Source organism: Oncorhynchus clarkii, chromosome 6 (genome assembly GCF_045791955.1).
Source record: "Oncorhynchus clarkii lewisi isolate Uvic-CL-2024 chromosome 6, UVic_Ocla_1.0, whole genome shotgun sequence".
NCBI lineage: Eukaryota > Metazoa > Chordata > Actinopteri > Salmoniformes > Salmonidae > Oncorhynchus > Oncorhynchus clarkii.
In genome coordinates this window covers 45,653,146-45,668,563 of record NC_092152.1, presented here as the reverse complement: position 1 = coordinate 45,668,563, position 15,418 = coordinate 45,653,146, and the positions used below count along the sequence as shown (strand labels likewise).

General features: G+C 39.6%; 1 protein-coding gene across 2 annotated transcripts; it reads left to right on the top strand.

The window, feature by feature from the left end:
* The first annotated feature begins 4,043 nt into the window (after nucleotides 1-4,043).
* Nucleotides 4,044-7,155, top strand: LOC139412105 (interleukin-1 beta). 2 transcript variants are annotated; one of them, XM_071158898.1, is made up of 6 exons: nucleotides 4,044-4,144; nucleotides 4,435-4,481; nucleotides 4,638-4,839; nucleotides 5,471-5,650; nucleotides 5,888-6,024; nucleotides 6,484-7,155. In XM_071158898.1, the coding sequence occupies exons 2-6, from the start codon at nucleotides 4,449-4,451 to the stop codon at nucleotides 6,712-6,714; spliced, it is 783 nt and encodes a 260-aa protein (XP_071014999.1). In that variant the 5' UTR covers nucleotides 4,044-4,144; nucleotides 4,435-4,448; the 3' UTR covers nucleotides 6,715-7,155. The 2 variants fall into 2 exon arrangements, with proteins under 2 accessions (XP_071014999.1, XP_071015000.1); XM_071158899.1 differs by having other exon boundaries at nucleotides 4,062-4,144; nucleotides 6,487-6,845.
* The last annotated feature ends 8,263 nt before the right edge of the window (nucleotides 7,156-15,418 follow it).

The window sequence follows — 15,418 nt, the reverse complement described above, 5'->3', positions numbered from 1 at the left end:
TCGACAAGACTGAAGGTGGCCCTCGACAATGTGCTACCGGTAGATGCAATAGAGTGTTTCAGATATTGGTGGCAAGAGCTTGAACGAACAACTCTTTCCCGGATCTACCTTGGGAGCTACTCTGCTTGGAGTCCTTCTTCAGTGACATAAAGGGGATGTTCCATCAAGTCTGCTTGCTACCTGAGATCAGCCTCTTCTCCGGTTTCTGTGGAGAGACCTAATCCGTGATGATTTCCCTGATGGCTATGAGTGGCAGGTTCTTCACTTTGGGACAACATGTAGCTCTTGCTGTGCCTCGTTTACCCTTCAGAAGTATGTGTTCGACCACAGCGACCAAGAAGAAGATGTGCGCTTCTGTGTAGAATGCTGTTTCTATGTAGACAACTGTCTACAAAGCCTCCCTTCTGTGGATGAGAGTCCTGGTCGGAGAGCAGTGAGCTGTTGTTTACCCAGGATGGTGTGGAACCCCAAGAGAGCACCCTTGGATTACGATGGCAATGTCTGTCTGATTCCAGAAAATGATGTCATGGCTTTAGAAGCTTCTGATAGGCTAATTGACATCATTTGAGTCAACTGGATGTGTACTTGTGGATGTATTTCAAGGCCAACCTTCAAACTCAGTGCCTCTTTGCTTGACATCATGGGGAAATCAAAATAAATCAGCCAAGACTTGTAGACCTCCACAAGTCTGTTTCATCCTTGGGAACAATTTCCAAACGCCTGAAAGTACCACGTTCATCTGTACAAACAATAGTACGCAAGTATAAACACCATGGGACCACAAAGCCATCATACCACTCAGGAAGGAGACGCGTTCTGTCTCCTAGAGATGAATGTACTTTGGTGCGATAAGTGCAACTAAATCCCAAAACAACAACAAAGGACCATGTGAAGATACTGGAGGAAACAGGTACAAAAGTATCTATATCCACAGTAAAAGGAGTCCTATATCGACATAACCTGAAAGGCCGCTCAGCAAGGAAGAAGCCACTGCTCCAAAACTGCCATAAAAAAAGTCAGACTACTGTTTGCCACTGCACATGGGGACAAAGATTGTACTTTTTAGAGAAATGTCCTCTGGTCTGATGAAACAAAAATAGAACTGTTGGGTCTTAATGACCATCGTTAAGTTTGGAGGAAAAAGGGGGAAGCTTGCAAGCTGAAGAACACCATCACAACCGTGAACCACGGGGGTGGCAGCATCATAATGTGGGGGTGGCAGCATCATAATGTGGGGGTGCTTTGCTGCAAGAGGGACTGGTGCACTTCACAAAATAGATGGCATCATGAGGAAGCAAAATTATGTGGATATATTGAAGCAACATCTCAAGACTTCAGTCAGGAAGGTAAAGCATGGTCGCAAATGGGTCTTCCAAATAGACAATGACCCCAAGCATACTTCCACAGTTGTGGCAAAATGGCTTAAGGACAACAAAGTCGAGGTATTGGAGTGGCCATCACAAATGGGCCAAAATTCACCCAACTTATTGTGGGAAGCTTGTGGAAGGCTACCCAAAACGTGTTTAAACAATTTAAAAGTTAATGCTACCAAATAATAATTGAGTGTATGTAAACTTCTGACCCACTGGGCATGTGATGAAAGAAATGAAAGCTGAAATAAACAATTCTCTCTACTATTATTCTGACATTTCACATTCTTAAAATTTAGTGGTGATCCTAACTGGCCTAAGACAGGGAATTCTTTACAATAATTAGATGTCAGGAATTGTGAAAAACTGAGTTTAAATGTATTTGGCTAAGGTGTATGTAAACTTCTCACTTCAACTGTATTTAAGCCAGTCAATTAAACATGAATGAGGTGGCATTGTGTGACAATAAATGGTGACATTTTAGTTTTTGTGGTTAGAAATGGCGTAGGCCTAAACCTATACCATGAGTGTGAATCTGGAAGTGAAATTCAAAGATTTTAAGAGCGGAAGTGGGGGGTGTCAAATATCATCTTGAGAAATCCTCGACAGCTTTCTAAACATGTTGAATCACTGGGAAATCCGTTGGTAAACCGGTTTTGTGAGATCCATAACCAAAAAGACACCGTCTGTGTCTGGAAAGTATCCCATTTCTCTATATAGTGCACTACTTTAGTCCAGGGTCCATATTTTACTTATCTGGTCAAAAGTAGTCTACTATGTAGGGAATAGGTAACAATTTCAGACACACGCCTTGGTAGGTTTCATACAGCCTACAGGGGTGATAAGGATTGATATACTGTTACACAACTTTCTTCGTTATGTCCAATGGTTATTCTATACAGGTGAAACATTAGTGAGCCAAACACAATACATTAGAAGAATACTCATTTTGTGGCATATTATTGAACATATTGACCAGATTGAACATGTTTCTATAGGGAATTCAGATATTATACAAATATTCCTGATATTTTAGTGAATTTGGGAGATTCACTCAATGGGTTCTAACAATGACTGGAAAGATATGCTAATATGGTAGTAGGTAGCTGGACACGGTCCAAGATTCTGTCTGTCTGTTGTCCTGGCAGATTGTGGTCTATTTTTCTAACCTCTCGTGACAACTACAGTACTTCAGGAAGTGGGGAAATAGTAGAGGAAGTCCCTTGTTACTTCACAATATGATGAGCCGGGATTAAGGAATTTACTCACATCTGAAAATTCATTACATTTAAGCATGCTTGACATAAACAGAAATGACAAGATTAGGAAATTATAGAATAGAACAAAAACTTCTAGTATTTCACCTGAGGGAACAACAGGATTAAGCCTACTCTCCATTTATTTTATGACCTCAGACAACTTTAGAAATGAAGTTTAGTTTCCTAGGCCTTTAGGAAGATGGATTTAAACATACAGTAAATATTGTATTCGTATTTACATATACATTACATTTTTTGTCATTTTTGTCAGGCTTTTATCCAGAGCTACATGTATTTTACAGTCAGTCAGTGCTTGTAACTAAATTGAGTAGGGAAAAACAACATATGATACCACAGTCATTTCAACTATAGACCATTCTTTGCACTTTAACCGTAATGTATGAAAAGTAATTTAGAAGTCAAATCATAAGGTAAGGTAGTATTATAATATGTTTTATTTTAAAGTCAGGTGTTAAGTTGCTTAATCGGACTCATCTTACTTAGTGTTGACATGAACAATGGTTTATCTTCTATTCATTTAGTTATATTGAGATTTGAAGTCATGAAAACACATGAACGTCTTTAATAAAGTATATTGGCACTATTACAATGCACTTAGTCTATCAACAGGTAAAAAAGGAAAATGCATTAGTATCCTGTTTTTAAAACATTTCTATTTAACCTTTATTTAACCAGGTTAGTCCCATTGAGTTAAAAAACACATTTCTTTGAGAGACCTGGAGCACGACAGCAGCCTCAACACATCAGTATCAGACAAACAGGCACATGACATCAACCAGAAGAAGATAAATCAATACAATAAGTGTCACGTCAGGAACGAGCATGTACACAAGCCAGAATTTAACATATGAGTGTAATACTGTACGTCAAACTGTTGCGAGTCCAGTATTTCATCACCAACATCATTAAAGGGGCAATCTGCAGATGTTACATTCCTTTTTGGAATAAATTAATGACATTTAGGCATACACATTGATTCTTGAATTTATAAATGCCTCACGAGCATATTTCAGCATATCTATAGTACCCCATCAGAACCCAAAATATAGCTGGTTTCACTACAATGTTTGTAAACAGAACATATAAACAAACACTATATAGCTTCAAAACATGGTTAAAACTGTATTTTTTTTAAATATCGTGGATAGTCAGTAATTGCATTCATAGCTCTGTCTCTGAATTTGAGAGTGGTTAAATTTCTCCAGCCCCATCCCTCAGCTTTTTAATGAAACGGGCGGGAGACGTTTATCATTTGAACTGCGGATTGTCCCTTTAAACAATACAATGTGCTAGCTGGTCTGGTAAAACCATCCCACTTCCTCCTGTGTGTAGAGGGAAATTCCCAGTGTGTGCCCAGGGTGTATATAGGACATACAACTCACAACATGTAGTCAGAAAACATTGGTTCAGAGAACAATTTAGGATTCACAAGAACTAAGGACTGAATACAAGACAACTGCTACCTACCTACAAACTTCAAAACAACTCATTAAGGTAAATTAACTTTATATTCTGTCTTTACTCATGTTTGCAATAATACGTCTACTGTATTGATGTCCATGTATTATACAGCTAATTCTGGTAGCATTATTTATTGCTATATAGTGTTAGTAATAACTCATATTTAAAATGTTTATTTAGACTGAACTGTATATGTATTTACTGTTAACATCAGATCTGAATGAGCTTTCAACTCTTCAGCATCTTTAAGCAACTGACTAAGCATGATGCCAATATATTATGGACAGGACAGAGCTTTACAAACTGATGCTTTTATTTTCCAGATCTAACTACACAGATGGATTTTGAGTCAAACTACAGTTCAATAAAGGTGAGTCCCCAGCTCCTACAAGGACAAGACATACAGTTGGACATAAAACATTCAAATGTAATTATACAGTAAATGTTAAACCCCACCCCAAAAGATTCTACACTGATACAACATATAATGTAATATTTCCTCTTCCCCTGTGTGTGTCCTGTGCAGAACACCTCTGAAAGTGCAGCATGGAGCTCCAAGCTGCCTCAGGGTCTGGATCTGGAGGTATCCCATCACCCCATCACCATGCGCCACATTGCCAACCTCATCATCGCCATGGAGAGGTTAAAGGGTGGCGAGGGGGTTACCATGGGAACCGAGTTCAAGGACAAGGACCTGCTCAACTTCTTGCTGGAGAGTGCTGTGGAAGGTAGGGAGCAAGGTCAAAGACAATGGACTGGAGGAGCACCCTAAGGGGCTAGCCTGATCCCAGATCTGTTTGTACTGTTTGGTACGACAATGACCATAGGAGTTGGCAAGACAGCACAAACAGATCTGGGACCAGGCTACCCCTAAGGGGATTTCCAATGTGTACCACGACAATACCATTAGCTATCACCACTGGCCTGTGTTCCAAACTTCACACTATAGAATACCATTTAAAATGCATGCCCAACACATTGCTTCATTAAAAGTGGTATGCTACTGTAGTGTGGATATCTTAACAGAGCCCATAGACCAGTAGGGATGGAATTAAATTATTATAATTTTTGACATTTAACCTTTATTTAACTAGGCAAGTCAGTTAAGAACAAATTGTTATTTACAATGACGGCCTACACCGGCCAAACCTGGACGACACTGGGCCAATTGTGCGCCGCCCTATGGGACTCCCAATCACAGCCGGTTAAGATACAGACTGGAATCGAACCAGGGTGTCTAGTGACGCCCCTAGCACTGAGATGCAGTGCCCTAGACCGCTTCGCAACTCGAGAGCTCAATCAAGTGTATTCATACAACCATTCACTCATCTCCTACATCCTTTTCTCTCTTCTCACCAGAACATATAGTGTTGGAGTTGGAGTCGGCACCCCCAGCGAGCAGGAGGGCAGCAGGGTTCAGCAGTACATCACAGTATGAGTGTAGCGTCACTGACTCTGAGAACAAGTGCTGGGTCCTGATGAATGAGGCTATGGAGCTGCACGCCATGATGCTCCAGGGAGGCAGCAGCTACCACAAAGGTATGTTAACAACTGAGGCTCAGTCCCAAATTTCAAGGAATTTGTGTAATATATCACAAGTACCCAAAAGTGGCCCATTTGGGTACTTCAGATTATCACAGCTGTCTGTAATCATTTTTGGCCTTCTGTGTGGCCTTGTGCTAAATATATGAACTAATTAAATAAGATGATTTTAATTCACAGTTGAGTTCTGATGAATGATGCTGACTGACTCTCTTCTCCTCTCCTCTGTCCCAGTGCATTTGAACCTGTCTTCGTACGTCACGCCCGTCCCCATTGAGACTGAAGCCAGACCTGTAGCCCTAAGCATAAAGGGATCCAACCTCTACCTGTCCTGCTCCAAATCGGGAGGCAGGCCCACCCTGCACCTAGAGGTAAATACCACGACTACTAAATGAATACTACTATTGAATGAAAACTACTACTGAATAAATAATACTAGAACTGAATAATAATAATAATGCATAATACTACTACTGAATAATATTATGACTGGATAAATACTACTGAGTTAATACTACTACTTCTGAATAAACAGAACTACATTTTGGGGAAAAGTGCCTAGAAAAATAGACCGTTCAGCCTTACAAATGGCACCCCATACTACTACATGTGGAATGTAGGAGATAGTTGCAGTGTAGTTAAATAAGACTCGATGGCTAGGCACTGGGGTGGCCAACCCTGGTACTGGGGAGCCACAGTGTGGATAGGTTTTTGTTCCAACAGCCACATCCTTAAACCAATAGCCAGAGAAACATTTATATTTACTCCTGGTGGTGACCTCTGACCTTTAATATTGAGTTTAACCCCTGATCCTCTCTCTCTCTCCTCAGGAGGTTGCGGACAAGGATCAGCTGAAGTCCATCAGCCAGCAGAGCGACATGGTGCGTTTCCTTTTCTACAGACGGAACACCGGGGTTGACATCAGTACCCTGGAGTCTGCCAGTTTCAGGAACTGGTTCATCAGCACGGACATGCAGCAGGACTACACCAAACCGGTGGACATGTGTCAGAAGGCAGCCCCCAACCGCCTTACCACCTTCACCATCCAGCGCCACAACTAAGATGGCCGCAAACACTGACACAACACCAGTCAGGAGGCCAAGGCCTCCAATAGAAATCCTCTACAATTCATGTGATTCTATTGGGCCTCTGTGATCAGGACTGGGTTGCCCACTGTGGGTGCACGCACATCAACAGATTTAAGTGTATTGCTTGTAAGACACAAGAATTTCACGAGGTTTAGAGTATGTACCGAGTACAGCATGTTACCATTGGGGTGTATTGACGTAGTCAATATTGTGGTAAGCGCCCCTGATATAATCAAAATATGCTTAAAACGAAAACTAAGTCACTATTGTTCTACTATTTATTAATATCTATAATTCAGTAATTTATACTTATTTATCAATGTATTTATTTGGCTCTGTTGATGTTGCACATATTCATTGATACATGCAAACATTTAAAATTCTTATGTGCTCTTTTTAATAAACATATTTAAATGGAATATATATTTCTCTCTCATGGTACTGTAATAACATGGTCATTGGGAGACCAAATACCAGAATCACAACACACCAATTAAAAAAGATGACAAATGTACATAAATCATAGTTCATCACTATGTTAATGAATTTTCTATAAATTCACAACTTTAGTAGGAGTACCCAGAGCCATATATTAAGAAAATGTTATATATGGCTCTGGGCGTACCCATAGATATAGAACCATACTTATGGCTGCATTCCACAGCAAATGAGATGTTACACAATAACCAATGAATGGTTGAGTGCTACATCATCGACTGACAGATTGCTATAATATCCAACTGGGAAATCTATGACTTCTGACTTCAGTGAATTCCAGACAACTGGGAACCCTGAAAAACATTAGCCCCAACTGGGAAAAACCCGGAATTCCAAGTTGGAAACTGTCATCTTTCTAGAGTGCCAACATTCCGACTTCAAGAGCATGGAAGTCATGATTTGACCTTGTTTTCTCTCCAGATTTCCCAGTTGTCTTGAAAGCACCATAACAGGTCAGAGTCATATATTTACAATTATGACACCTGGGAACTCTGAAAAATACAAGGTCAAATCATGACATCAGTGATCTTCAGGACAGAAAGTCGGAGTTCTAGAAAGAGGCCCGAGTTCCAGAGTTGGAATTCTGAGTTGGATGACCGTTCAAAACAATTTTTCACAGCCAGATCAAGTTGTTTTCCAAAATTCCCAGTTGTCTTGAACACACTGAAGTCTAATATATTTCCAAGTTCCAGTTGTTTTGAATGCTGCACTTGGCCAACTTTTAGAATGTTTAATATTGTTCTAATTCTAGACATTCAGTTAGAGGGCATTGTTTAAATATTCCCCATTAAATGTTCATGGGGAGTTAACATGACTAACATAGAATGTTATAGCGTCATGTAAATCAGAAATCTGTATAAAATGAGGAGATGCTCATGTCTCCACCATAACAATGGAAGTCATTGTCCCAAAGGCGGGAAGGTAAAAGACAAGGGGTGTGTTCGTAAATTCACTCCGGAGTGCCAGAGTGCGCTCTAGGTGTTTGTAAATTCTGAGAGTTGTTAGGTTGTCCGTTCAAAATTCAGAGTGTTTCAAGGCACACTGGATGCTCTGGCCGAGGAGTAGAGCGTTCTGACCTCAACGGCAGTCAAGCACCCAAGCTAACTAGCTAACATTGGCTAGCTACTTCCAGACAAATGAGAAAACACCTCACTCTGACCATTTTACTCGCCCTAGCAGATCTGGTTAGGCTATTTTCATGATATCCAGAGCATTATTGACTGTAACTGTGTGACAAGTGGGCTCTGCAATACACCCAAGCTTAGGTACAAAATAAGCCCATAGAAATGCATTGTGCTTGTTTTAGACATATTTTGGCGCGAGTGAAACATCTTGTGTAAATGCATCATAATGCTGAGTCTATACATTCAGTTGTATAGTATTTGTTTTAAATATTCTCCATGTAATGTTAATGGGGAGCTACCATGGCTGCCATAGAACGTTGAAGTGTCATGTAAATGCATCATAATGTAGAAACTGCATTAGCCTCTAACTCTATAAATCAGTGGTGATTTTAGCATGTAAATCTGTGACGTAAGGTTGGACCCAGGTGCAGCGAAGAGACCAGACAAGGAATCAGTGGTTAAAGGATAAACATAATACTTTACTGTGATACGGTAGAGTACACTTGGAAAAACAACTACTAAGTCTTGACTACTCACTCAGGAACCAATCGCACACGGTAAACAATTCAAGCTTCTGCAGATGACCACAGAAATCACACCTTTTAACAGGGAGACAATCATAAAATAATAAGACACACCGGAGTCCAATAAAAGGTCTCTAGGACGGTCTCTGTCGCCCTCTGGTGCGATGACACATTTTTGGTGGAGCAAACAAAAAACATTTTTGGGGATGCATGCCAGCAAAGCCACTAAACAATACAAACACTGAACAATACATTAATTGCACTATAACTGTGACAAATGGTGCCCTCAAACTGTTAGAGCCTAAAGCTGTCCCAACAGCAGAATCCCAACACCTTACCATTGCTAGACTTGGCTATCAGCAAAGCCTTGTCTGGCAGCGAAACAGTTCATTCAGCCTCATTTACTGACTTTCAAAAAATATAGATAGAGCTAGGACACTACGTAGTCAATATAACTATTTGTTCAGCACTTTTGAAATGTACAGCAACAGAATTCAGAACATGGATCATTCTTAAAGTATTCTCCCTGTACACCAAGTCAGAATGGTAGGATTGTCACAATCATTTGTAGAAACGGACCAAGGCGCAGCGAATGTTGAGTTCCACATGATTTATTAATAGTGAAACTTAACAAAAACAATAAACCATAAAAGAACAACGAACCGGTGCTACATACACTTACTCAAAATACAATATCCCACAACCCACAGGTGGAAAAAAGGCTACCTAAATATGATCCCCAATTAGAGACAACCAGCTGCCTCTAATTGGGAATCATACAATATCACCAACATAGAAAAACAAAACTAGAACCCCACATAGAAATAATAAACTAGACTAACCCCCCAGTCACGCCCTGCCCTACTCCACCATAGAAAATCAGGACTCTCTATGGTCAGGACGTGTCAAGGATAAATGAAAGGGGCATATAGCAGACAATGAAAGCTCGTACAATATTCAATGATTACATTTCTCTACAACAGGTTATAGGTTACATGTGCACCACCAAGTCAGAACACTGGGCGAAATTAAGAGGGGAAAATATACCAAATTATGAGGATGAGGCACATGGGCTACTAACAGCTTACTACACAACAGACACTTAGTATTACTTTCTTAGCTACCGTATACATATCTCCTTGGCATATTACATCATTTATTCAGCAGCATACCAAACATTTTTGGACTCACCTTGTTGTGCTGTGCTCACTTGAACAGGAAGGTGGCACTGCAGTCCTTCGTGGGCAAATTTTGCCATCAAAGTCTGGCATTTTCTGGATTTATGGTGCTTTCAAGACAACTGGTCATATCATGATGATGATCTTCAGGTCGTAGCTCTAGAAAGAGTCCCAAGTTCCCGACTTACAATTCCGTTGTTGGATAACCATTCAAAACGTATTTTCCCAGTTGGAGCTCGTTTTTTTCCTGAGTTCCCAGTTGTCTTGAACTCACTGATGTCAGATTTCCCAGAGTTAAGTTGTTTTGAGTGCGGCAGAAATCATGCTGGATTGACAGCATGGACAATGTTGAATGTTTATCATTTTAAGCTTGGAAAAGAGACACAGACTTGAAACTCCACACCCACTCCACTGAATAGCAAGCTAGTGATTGCTTTGCAATGCTTGCAGTTAGCCACTGATTCCTTCGAAACCACTCATTGTTGAATTTGCAATTTACAACTTACTGTGGAATGTTTATGTCCAATGTATGATTAGCACCAATATATTTTATCTATTATTTCTCTTAATTATTTATATTTATATTATTTATTTCATGATGACTGCTAGCTAAGATTTTGAAAGTATGATGTTGACATGATCAGTCCAATCAAAGCTAATGTAGACATAACGTGATTTGATGTCATTTTATCTGTGGCCAATGACTTTGAGCCTTCTTGGATGAACACTTCTAATGTAACTCTATGGCAGCACCCAAGGAGCTTGAATTTTCGAGCCCTACCCTTAGATTTGGCAGCGATGTAGTGTCTCCATGAGTGACAGAACACTGAGTCAATCACTGCGCAACTAGAGAACATTACCAACCCCTACTTTTCCACTGGCTGCCCCACCACCACAGAAAGCACTGAGCAAGCATGCATAGATGGTGATAATGAGGGGTGCCAAAACAAAAACACAAAGAAGCTCCAAAATGCCACAAGCAAAAACAACAATGTGTCTGTGTGAAGAGTCTCTTCAATGTATGGGGGAAAGGTGTATTTATCCCCGGGAGACACTGGAGCCCAGATGTACCCATTTCGCTGACGACACTTCTGGCTTCGCCCACCGACATCTATTTACGGAAAACAAGAGCAAAGAATACGGTCCAAACACTTAAAAGACACACCCTATCCCCTCAGCCCTCAAATTAAGTGGACACTTCTGATGACGTATTATGAAGTCTGACTAGTATACACTTGCAGGGCAAGGGTGGAAGAAATTATTTTTTAAATATGTCACTCTTTCATTCAACGATGATTGTGTTTTCAGCCACCGGTAGCTTATATGTGCTAGTCAATTAAGAGTGCATGTCTACTTATATTAAATCTATCATTATTAACAATGCTCCTACTGTATGACAGCTAGCAAATTAATTAGCTAACTAACGAGAGCCTACCTAGCTGGAACTGCTGAAGAAGGAAAAATCATATCTACTTTTTATGAGACGTGTTTGTGCCGTCATGTGCATTTGTTGCACAATTTCTAACATATTTGCATTATTTTTTACTTACACTTGTGTGTTTGTAACGGATTTCCTCCTCTTCGTCTGAGGAGGAGTAAAGATCGGACCAAAACGCAGCGTGGTAAGTGTTCATAATTTTAATTAAAGAAAACACTGAATCAATACAAAAATAACAAAATGAACGAACGAACGAAACAGTCCTGTCTGGTGACATACACACATAACACAAAGACAGAAAATAAACACCCACAAAACACAGGTGGAAAAGGCTACCTAAGTATGATTCTCAATCAGAGACAACTAACGACACCTGCCTCTGATTGAGAACCATACTAGGCCGAACACAGAAACCAAACATAGAAAAACAAACATAGACTGCCCACCCCAACTCACGCCCTGACCATATAAACAAAGACAAAACAAAGGAACTAAGGTCAAACGTGACAGTGTTCCATTATCCATGGATGTTGTTTTTAAGTTTTCGCAGACTTTTCTTAGCAGATGTACAATCGTAGCAAATTTAATTATTGGGTGTTTTAGGCCCAGGGTGAACATAATTGTACACTCGCAAAGCCGACTAAAATGAGGGTTGAGGGGTTTACGTTGCAAAATTCCCTTTCTTGGCTAAACATTTGGACCGACCCCTAAGATGGAGACGAGGATTCCCCCAGGGGCATAAGGCGAGGGTAAGTGGACGAGGGTGTGTCTTAAGAATTCGGCAGACAGAGTGGGAGGGACGTCACAAAACTTAAAATACCAAAGCTAAGAAGAGTTTTCATTAGTGTAGTTAGACCACTGGCGCAGTGGTTGAGGGCGCTGTACTGCTGTGCCGCCAGAGACTCTGGGTTCGCGCCCAGGCTCTGTCGCAACCGGCCGCAACCGGGAGGTCCGTGGGGTGACGCACAATTGGCCTAGCGTCGTCCGGGTTATGGAGGGTTTGTCCGGTGGGGATATCCTTGTCTCATCTCGCACCAGCGACTCCTGTGGCGGGCCGGGCGCAGTGCACCAAGGTTGCCAGGTGCACGGTGTTTCCTCCAACACATTGGTGCGGCTGGCTTCCGGGTTGGATGCGCGCTGTGTTAAGAAGCAGTGCGGCTTGGTTGGGTTGTGTATCGGAGGACGCATGACTTTCAACCTTCGTCTCTCCCGAGCCTGTACGGGAGTTGTAGCGATGAGACAAGATAGTAGCTACTAACAATTGGATACCACGAAATTGGGGAGAAAAAAGGGGTAAAAAAAAGATATATATATATTACCCTTGTTGACAAGAACAAAGTCAATATTCCTCTCATGCCAGCTGGAGTAGAGCTTTATGGGGAAATAGGCCATTAAAGCTTGTTGGTGAAACCTAGCCAATTTAGCAGGTAATCTTTCAGGAATATAATTACGTTTCAATAAAAATTGAAGACCTCCCAATTTATTAAACACATTATTTGGAATGACATACCATATTGAATCAGTATTGATCAAACATATTTTCAACCAGTTTAAATACGTGTTATTTATGTCCAAAAAATCCAACACTTCTACACCGCCTTCAGCTCTATTGTTAGAAAGGACTGACTTTTTTAGTTTGTGAGACTTATTTTTCCAGATGAAGTCAAGAAAGGTCTTATTGATCTCTTTACAAGTAGCAGGATTTACACATAACAATAATGAGGGGTACACAAAATGAGACAGTCCCTCTGCCTTGGACAGAAGTACTCTCCCAAGTATAGAAAGTTCTCTTTGTAGCCAATTATTGAATATATTTTTGGTTTTCTTAATTTTAGGAGAGAAATTAAAATGTTGTCTGACTAAGTGTTTTTTGACAGATGTATTCCTAAATATTTAACAGAGTCCTTTACAGGAATATTTTCTATTTCTTTATCATCAGAGTCAAATAAACATAAGATTTCACATTTAGAAACATTCAGTTTTAATCCTGATGCAATAGAAAATACAGTTATAGCATTAAGGGCATGGGCGACCTGGTCTTTGTCTCTTAAGAAAATAGTACTGTCATCAGCCAGTTGGGAAATTGATTTCTTTGGTAAATACAAATTTACAAATTTGCATTATTCAGAAATATTGAGAGATAGAAGTTCCACAACCAAAATAACTAAAAATTGCGAAATTGGGCATCCCTGTCGTACAATTCTGTTGATACTGAATCTTTTGGAAGTATTAAGGTTTAGTAACACAAAACTATTTATATCTTTGTAAAACATGCAAATTACTTTGATCAAATTTTCACCAAATCCAAAAAGTTTAAGAGAGCTAAAGAGAAATTCATGTTCAGTTGTGTCAAAGGCTTTACAGAAGTCCAAAAATAAGGCAACCACATCTGAGTCAATTGCATCTGAATAATCTATAAGGTTCAAGACTAAACGAATGTTAGAGCTTATAATCCCGTTTGAGTCTCATCTCATTCATAATGGTATCTATTCCTTTCTTTAATCTTTTGGCATAAACCAGAGCAATCAATTTGTAATCAATATTTAATAAAGTAATTGGTCTCCAATTGTCAATGAGAGAAGGGTCTTTATCGGGCTTCAGAATGAATGAAATACGGCCCTGTTTCATAGTGGAGACCATTTCCCCACAATCAATCTTAAAACATTTTATAAATTGGGTCTTCTAGTAACTCCCAAAACTGTCTATCGAATTCAACTGACAGGCCATCAGGGCCAGGTGTTTTCCATTTTTTCATTGAATTCAGAGCCTCAAACTGAGTGGAAATCAGTTTTGAATTCACAAACTGAGTGGAAATCATCCTCAATCACAAGGAAATAATTCTGAATGTTCTTCTGAATCTTCCTGAAATTGAGAGCTGTAAAGCTTTTCATAAAAGGAATTGACAAATGATGATATTGTAATGGGATCTTTGCATAAAACATAGTTGATGTTGAGTGCAGTTATTGATTTTCTTTTGTAGTTTCTCTTTTCAAGTGCAAAAAAGTAACTAGTGTTTCTTTCACCCTCTTCAATCCATTTTGCACTTGACCTTACAAAGGCACCCTTTGCCAGATCCTTGTAAGCTGTTCTAATTCTAGTTGTAAAGATTTGAATAGAGACTCCTCTTCTTCAGATAGATTATCTTTCTTTAGAAAACGTCAAGCTTCTTTAAGGTTCTTTAATTGCATCAGCTCTTTGGCACGTTTAATGGCTTCGACTCTGACTTTATATTTGAAAAATTCCCATCTACTTCCATGACCCAAGTCTTTTCTTGCAAAAATATATTTAGCTAACAATTTGATGTTTTCAATGAGATCAGTATATTTAAGAAGTGTGTTGTTTAATTTCCAGTATCCTCGAGTACCTTTTGATCTTTTGGTAGCTTGTAAATTCAGGGAAATCAAGTGATGATCAGAAAAGGGAGCCAACTGATGATCTACTTCTATAACAAATTGTAACAAAAAAGGGGAAATTAGGAATAAATCTATTCTAGATTTACGTGACTTAGTTTTGTTGGTCCAAGTATAACCCTTTGCATCTGGTTGTGCTTTCCAAAATTTGAAATCACTTTCACCCAGATGAGTTTCCTGAAGGACAAAATTTGCGTTACTGCGTTTACAATATAAAAATAAAGCTAAAAATAAAATACATTTCTCAAACCCCTAGCATTCAGACTAATGATATTGAGTGAATTGAAAACGAACTCCCGCATTAAAAAAAGAAAGAACACAAATTAGATAACACAAGTAGTAATGTGAACAATAAAACAAACAGTGCACCTTGAGAGGATTACTCCGACGGAAAATTACACTCGGCTGAGATAGCAGAATAACAAATCTATGTACTTCCTTTTTTTAGTTGGCAAGTGTTAATCAGTTGTAGTACATTTATTTGTGGTAGTACCTTAACTGTACT